This window comes from Aphanomyces invadans (assembly GCF_000520115.1).
Source record: "Aphanomyces invadans strain NJM9701 unplaced genomic scaffold supercont1.7, whole genome shotgun sequence".
Lineage (NCBI taxonomy): Eukaryota > Oomycota > Saprolegniomycetes > Saprolegniales > Verrucalvaceae > Aphanomyces > Aphanomyces invadans.
In genome coordinates, this window is record NW_008580152.1 from 1,126,045 (window position 1) to 1,134,351 (window position 8,307).

At 49.8% G+C, this 8,307-nt stretch overlaps 1 protein-coding gene across 1 annotated transcript; it reads left to right on the forward strand.

Moving 5' to 3' along the window:
• Window positions 1-4,314: 4,314 nt before the first annotated feature.
• H310_04498 (hypothetical protein) lies at window positions 4,315-4,576 on the forward strand (the record flags this gene model as incomplete). Its single annotated transcript, XM_008868876.1, has 2 exons — window positions 4,315-4,356; window positions 4,415-4,576. The coding sequence occupies 2 exons, from the start codon at window positions 4,315-4,317 to the stop codon at window positions 4,574-4,576; spliced, it is 204 nt and encodes a 67-aa protein (XP_008867098.1).
• Window positions 4,577-8,307: the final 3,731 nt, after the last annotated feature.

Genomic DNA, 8,307 nt, shown 5'->3' on the forward strand with positions numbered 1-8,307 from the left:
CTCTTTTCAATGTTGTGAATCAGAGAGACTATCTCTGAAGATATAACCCTGTTCCTACATATTCAAAAGGCAGCAACTTTCCTGTAAATTCAAGTCATGTGCCATTCAGAGGCTCATTTACGAAATGTAGGGCTTTTTGAAGTCGTGATCTAATGGTGCTCAATTCTTCGACTATGGCGCAGAGTTGATCAATATTCGAAACATTGATCGTACCCTCTAAAGAACACGACACAATCTACTCTACGCTCAAAGTCCATACGGGTATTCATGGCTTCTATGGCACGGACTAAATCAGGGTCACACTCCAAACGAGGGCAAATTGGTTCTCGCCTTGCCAACTTGTCTTTTTGTAAATGGGGCAATTTGTATGAGTTGTCTCCAACAATCTTCAAAGACTCTTCCAAAACCTTTTGAAGGGTAATGAAAGTCTTGTCGAGCACAAGGAAATCGAGTTGGGCAAATGCACCTTGAACAGCGAGGATAAGATCATCAATAGTAATAACAACCTCTCGGTGCTGCAGTGCTTGTATTGAGTTGAAAACCCCCAGATCTAGAACGTTGAAATCGAGGCTCATGGCAGGCTGCGCAACAAGTTGAATCTGCCACCCATCGGAACAACCGGCAGCACACACAGCAGGGTCGTCCACACCAACGTGAGGGCGAGCATTGTCCTGTTGGACAAATATGGTCTTGTCAGGACGGCCGGGCCAAAGACGCTTGATGCTGGGAATGATACTGCAGCAGGAAGTCTCGGTAAACATTCTTGGTCACAGTTATTGGGGTCGTCACGATAGTGCCACGTGCACGATGCTTGCTGGTACGCTGAGCTGATGCATGGGTCACGAATGCTACATTCCAATTTTTCCGTCCCATGTTGTCTTTCTTGCATTGTCATAGCGCGGACGGGCCACCGCCGTCAAAAACATGACTCTCACAATGTTCCGCTTAGAGGAGCATTTGCGCACCGGTACTTCCTCATCGTGCCACAGATAATATCGGCGATTGATCAAAGTCACGTAGAACCACGTCTCATCTATATGGACCCGGTCAAGCATGTCTCCGCCAGTGCACATTCTTTCGTGACTCTCGAAGGAAGAAGCGGGCAAAGACGGCACGGGCAGCCTTGTGTTGATCGGTAAGCATCGGTTTGATGCGGCTTGTCTTTTTCTTCAACTTGTTCGATTTCAATAGACGCCACAGCGTAGTCGTCGGGATGCCACTTGAAGCTGACAAAGACCGGGTCAAGCGGAGATGTGGAGGTACAGTCTTGACGGCAGACTCAAGCTCGTCCAAGGACCGAGTAGGGAGTCTTCCACAACGACCTTGCTTCCTCTTGGCAACGTTAGCCAGACCAGAGAGAGCCTTTGTGTTTTGCCCGCGACGCCAAATCTTCGACAAGGTTTGCCGAGATTTACCGTACTTCTGCAGCAATTCCTTGGCTTTGCCATGCGGCATGCGGCCACCCACTTTCAGCTCCAAACGTTCATGGTACAAACGGACCCGGTCGTCGTTGGGTATGTCGTGCTTGGTCGTAGGACGTGAAATTTGCGTAACTTTGCTTCCATAAATTTTTGTGGGGTTCTGAGGGGTGCAAACCATATCGACGCTTCAAGACGAGTCGTTTGAACTTGATTTGAGCTCGATTGGACTCGAAATGACGAATTACGGGATTTTTCGATTAGCTATGCGTGTCGCCGAATTTTGACGATTGGTTTTGAAGCGCCATACTTGAAAGCACTTTGAGCAATCCTAAAGGTTGTCATGACAGTGACCCTGAGGAATGTGTATCCATGCATACATGAACAAGACTGATATATCATGTCGCCTCTGCAAAGGTTGCCTGTAACTGCTTTCGGCACCTATAGCAGTGTTCATGATACAGTCAAAATATATATCGTTTGACACATGCAGGATTTTGGACAAGTGCCATGCACTCATCAGATCCTACATGTCAACACTCAAATAATACTTGTCACATTAAATAACACCACCCGAATTGTACTTCTCATAGAATCTTCAACACTCCCCTAACCCTGATGGCGGGTTGACGACTTGTCGGTTCGGTTCACTTGGCGGTCCTGTCAGTTCGGCGGTTCACTTGATGACATCTCCTGGGACGGTTGGTTATGGTACTTTCATTTTGTGACAGTGCGAGTTGCGATGAGGTCAATTGACCGATTTGCAATGGTCGGATGCTGGTCATGGTCCATTTGGTGAACTCTTGGATCGCGAGTTTTGTGGCGGTCTTACTCAGCGCGTCGGCGACCATGTCGGCGGCTGGGACGAATTGGAGCGTCAGTGCGCCGCCGCGGACAAGCTCACGAAGATAATGGTTCCGGACATCGATGTGCTTCGTTCTCTCATTGATGGCTGTAGACTTTGACGTGGCGATGGCCGACATGTTTCAAAACAAGGGGGTGACGTGTTCTTGCAGGTTCTCCATCAATCCCCTGAGCCACGTAGATTTGCGGGCGGTTTAAGCGGCGGCGATAATTCGGCCTCAAAGCTCGATAGCGCGGTGATGCGCTGTCTGATGCTTTTCCACATGAGCATGCCGCCGAGGAAAATCCAGCAGAATCCAGTGGTGGATTCTCGGTCCGGTCGAGTCGCCCAGCTTGCGTCACAGAAGTCTGTAAGTGTTGGATCTCCATTGCCGAATTTGATCCCAAGGTGTTTCCTGCCAGCTAGGTATTGGAGCACACGTTTGGCGCCAATCAAGTGTGGTGAACGAGGTGCATGCAGGTGGCTGGACAGGCGTTGCACGGTGTGGGTGATGTCGGGTCTCGTGCAGACCATGAGGTAAACCAGTGATACTATCATTGCCCGATACTCCCCTTGGTCGGTAGATGGTTGGCTTTCGTCATGCCACAGGTCATTTTGGTAGACGACTTCGGGCGTGGCGACAGGGTGGCTTGTGGTCATTCTGAAGTGTTCGACTACATTTGCAGTGTACGCGTCTTGCGTCATGGTCACTGTGCTTCGATCGGGGCTGCGGGTCACACGGACTCCGAGCATGTAGTGAAGCGGTCTTTGGCGTTTCAGGTACATCTTCGTTGACAATTCTTGCATAATCTTATCCATCTGAGTTTGTGTAGGCACGGCCACGATAAAGTCATCGACGTACGCGCCCATGATTTCAATGTTGTCGCCTTCAAACCTGGTGAAGACCCATGGGTCATGTGGGCTCTGTTTTCAGTCCAGCCCTGTTATCATGGTCTTGCAGTGGACTTCCCACTCTTGTCCGCTTTGATTGAGGCCGTACAGGGCCATTTGGACCAGGGCTGCTTGACCAGGTGATGTTTCATGTCCTTCTGGTTCCGCTGCCCAAATGGGCTGTTCTAATCTTGCTTGGATGTATGCGTTGATAGCGGCTGCCTGTTCAATGACCATGGTGCGGGCGGTGGCGACGGCGCAGATCGCACGGACCGACGTCATTTTGATGACGTTGGATGATGACTCGTCGTAGTCAATGCCAGCAGTCTGGTTGAAGCCCTTGAGGACCCAACATGCCTTCCAACGAACGACATTTCCTTCGTCGTCTGTTTTGCGAGCGTATGTCCAGCGGCCGCCGATGATCTTGCGACCGGGTGGGGGCGTGCCGATGCTCCAGCACTTCAGTTTGGTCAACCGTGCCACTTCGGCCTCCTCGACCTCTTTCCTGTGGCGCCATTCTAGCGACGCCATTGCCTACTTGTGGCTGTTAGGGGTGGGGTGGAGTTGGATGGGGACGGCGGCGTAAGCAAAGTCCATTCCATTGACCTTGTACGTTGCTTGTTCCTCTCAGATCTCCTCTACCTAGTAGCCTTCTAGTGGAGCGTTCAAATACTGCGAGTTGGCGAAATTTGCGTACTGTGGGTTTAGGTTTTGGAGGCGGCTGCTGCGTCGGGGTGTTTGGTTTGGGTCGGGCATGCTCGGGGAGCGTGCCTTGAAGTGCGATTGTCGAGCGGTTGTTGGCGTGAACGTGGTGCTTGGCGGGGGCGGATGATGGTGTCGACAGCAAGGTCGACAGTGCGTCTGACGGTTTGGATAGCCGTTTTGTGGATGGACTGCGGCGTGGGGATTAGCGAGGTGAATCTCGAAGGTGCTGAGCTGGGTATGTTGCTGTCGTCGTCCGAGTCATCAACCTTTAACTGTTCTGGTAGGACTAGCGACCCGAAGAACTCGTTCTCAAGGAATTTGACATGGACTCCATGCGTGGTGCGCTGGTTTTCGACGTCGAACAGCTTGTAAGCTTTCATGTTGTCTGTGTATCCCAACATGATGCATAGCGTTGCTTTGGGGGCTAGCTTGTTACGTCGTTCGGGAGCCTTCACCATGTTGAAGCACTTGCATCCGAAGACGCGCATGTTGGCCAAGGTAGTTTGTGGCCACTGAACAGTTCGATTGGTGTCTTCCTGCAAGCTGTTGTTTGTAGGACAGTGTTCGATGGAATGTTCTTAGCATGGTGCTTCGATATTGCAACGTAGGGTCCACTTTTCGCTCTTGGATCAGGATCTTTTACACCAACACACTCATCTACATCTTGCTCAATGATAAACCGCTAGATCCCTTTGAACTTGGGACTGGATTGCACTAAGGTAACCCACTCCCACCTGCTCTTTTCGTTTTCTGTTCATGGAACCCACGCTCATTATCTCCGCCAACGCCTACCTATCCTCATCATTTTGGACACAACGCATACGCTCGTTTCTTTCGCAGATGATTGCACCGGTACCCTTCTTTGTTCTCCTTCAGTTTATCCGCGCTGCCTGCTTCCGACATTCTTGCTTCAACTCAACACGGTTCTACAACGAAGGCATTCCTGACCCAACAGCACTCAACGCCAAACTTCATGCATATAGCAAAGCCATTCCTGTCTCAACAGCTCTCGACGACAATATTCGTGCATACCTATGGCTTCACAATCAAACACACTTACGACCTGTTGATGGATGTGAAGGTGGCAAGCACGCACGGTTCTGCAACCTTCTACGACATGGTGACGTGACATACCAAGCTTTTCTACCCCGAGACACACCGACAAACCCCCGACACCTCAAACACGTAACAAATTGCAATGCAACATCTCTGAAAACTTACGAAATTCAGCATATACCCTCCGGCCACATCAACATACAAGACTCAAGTACATGCTCTCAAGATGAGCTGCGATTTTTCATTTCACCATACAACAGACCTCGTCACTACGACTACAGCCCTACTGCATCAAGAGGTGAGAGGAAATTTGGCTAAAATAGTCGCGGAAACCGCAGCTTCCGCGATCGGGTCCATCATTTCAAGAATTTATACTTAAAACTCGAAGACAACAACCTCAGCATCAGCAAGCGTCTTCGCCAGCCAATACCTCAACAGTTGCGACTCGGATACTTGACCATGCTGCAACACTACCTGGTAATATTGCAGCTCAGCCAAGCACAATCCACCACCCAACACTCAACTGTCAACTGCATCCGTCCCTACAATTTCACGATGTCGACATCCCGCTGCCAACACCTTCCTTCAATTGCCAGCACAAACACTACCATACCAAGCAGCCATTAGCAGAGTCAGCCCCGTCAACACCACTCAAAACATTCAAGCAATGTCGCCATCATTTCGCACACCACATCCACTGCGGCAGGGCGCACTGGAGTCGTCCGATTACCCTCTTGCAGTCAACGTTAGCTCTCACCCCCGTCAACCGCCGCGCAGAACAACCCTCTGCCAAATGCACGAAGACGAGAAAGCAGAAGCCACTCCACCCACTCCCACCAAAAGAAATTGCGCACGCCATCCTCCAAAACACGCTTGCATTCCACAGAACCGGTAGAGCCACAGGAAGACTAGGCTGCAGTCAATCGCAACCAACAACCAACGGCGCAATAACATCAGCCACAGCCCAAGACGTTCAGCAGCCCGCACGAGATCTAAGTCGCCGCCCAGTCCCTCTAGCGCCGCCAGCATCGAGAACTAAGTTTATTGCCCCGACTCGTGCACATATTCAAGCCCTAGCAGATGTCGCTGTCCTTCTATCGAGGGAACCATCTCTCTGGGGTTGGGTCTCATCACATACCTAGCTTCCACACTTCAACACCTCGTGGTTAGCATGCTTCTACCAGCGTCCTGTCACCGGAAGAATAGGCAATTCCTCAAACCAGCCGTCCGGCGTCTCCACACACACCTTTCATCGGACCCTTCAGCCACGTACTTGCTTCTAGACACTTAGTGGGATGCGCTCAAGATCGCCCTTCTCATCCAAGACATGCAAGATACTTACACCCAGTGGGACCTGCAACGAGAACCACTCCATCTCAAATCAAGGCGTTGAAGCCAAGTTCCTCATAAATTGGAGCTGATCAGTTGAAAAGTCACAAAACCTTAGATATATTGAATACTTCATGACGAAATAAAATCACACTACATTTCGCGCAGTGGTCGGATAAATACTCATTGCGTTTAAGCGCAATGTTTGGTCGATTCGAAAATCCCTGGCACTGAAAACTTTGAATTGCTAACAATGGACCTGATATTTTATCTACCCCACCCCCTGCTTTTTCTTCAAACCTGAAGAAAATATGAAGTAATTTACCAGCACACTACGATTTCGAAAGTGCTTTCGACATCTTTTCCGTCATTGGTTTTATAGCTGTGCAACAAATCCTGAAATTTGCAGAGCATTCTCATGATGTCTCATGATCTCGAGCTCCCGAGCTGCGGTGGCGCCCCAGGCCTTCATCTTGTTTTTGGCTGCCATGAACAGACGATCGTTGTTGGTTTCAATCTAAGAAGCATTGGAGGGATACCGCGCGTACTGGCGTAATCTTTTTCGTCACCACGGAGATTTTAAGTACTATTTTTTGTTTAATAATACAATCTATTATATTATTAAACAAAAAATAGTACATAAAATCTCCGTGGTGACGAAAAAGTGTAATCAAGCGCGTAATGGCAGCGTGGGAAGGGATGTCAACTTCACTCATCCGTCCGTCTTTCATTTGAAAGGCAATTCCTGATGCCCCTACTCTCACTGTTTTTCCGTTTCACAGTACAGACTCCCCCGCATTAGGAGACGGTTGCACGAAATCATTTTTCAGGGGTATTTTCTTATGACGAGTATTTAGTTACGAGGTGGCGTGTTGATACCTGATTGGCCGTGAAGGAACATATGTTCTTGCATGCATTGAGCTCTGATTGCAAAATGGACATCATATTCGAATTCAGGAGGGGGTTGATACCATCGCAACCTCCAGAAGACTGAACGCTCACCTCACCTCACACAACATATACATCCCATTACAAGTTAGCCATCTTGCTCGTCAACTCATTCACATCTTCGTCTAATATTTCTGTGTGGCGCCAACTTGCGATTGTCCTCTGTGACACCGCTTGCCATACCTCCTTGGCCCACTGGAGTGCATCGAGAAGACTGATTTTATGCAGCTTGTTGACATGAGACGAAGAGTTCTCCTTGTCTGCTTCGTCCAAAGTATCAACCAATTCGTCAAACCGCCTCACCAGATAGTCTGCACGCAGAGCATTGATCTTGCTTTTGAATGCTTGTATGACACCGGCATCTTGAGGCTGTAGAAATACCGTTGTATTGAGAGGAAGCATGCATACCTTCATTTGTCAACTGTCCATCATAACGGTGGGAAGATGCATTGTCGAGAAGCATAAGCACGCGCATTTTCCTGTTGAAGTCTTGGATCCACGTCGAGAACACGTCACCCATCACCCAACCCTTCCTTGGGGCCTCATACTCAAACCCCAGTTGTTCGGCACTTCGTCCGCTAAAACAACGCGGCTGCTTCGCGGTGCCAACAAACAGCAACGGCCACTGACTGCTCCCGTCAGCATTGCTGGTAACGGCGACTGTGATCCTCTTCTTGACCTTTTTACGCCCAGGGATCGGCTGAGCGGAAATTGCCATGGTCTGCGACGCACAGTAGAAGTAAGCTGTCTCGTCCATGTTGTAAATGTTCGACTTGTCGTAACCTCTTGTGGCTTCGCGAAGTAGAGCACGACCCTCGTCGACGGCCTGTGGACTGACTGATGCAGCTTCCCCCAATAACCGCCGTGACTTCAAGTTGTGCCGGTTTTGGAATCGATGTAGCCATCCTTTTGAAAACGAAGCGGACGCGAGGAGAGCGCTGCCCACGTTGTCCATGTTGTTTCGCAGTTGGCGGAGCATTGTGTCACGTATCGACATCGCCTTGGCCCGAATGGTAGGTCCGTTTACAATCGGGACATGCCACGTCTCACATTTCTGGATCCACGACCAGAGTTGCTGTTCGAGTTGGGGTAGATGGGGCTGGTGCGCTGTTTTGT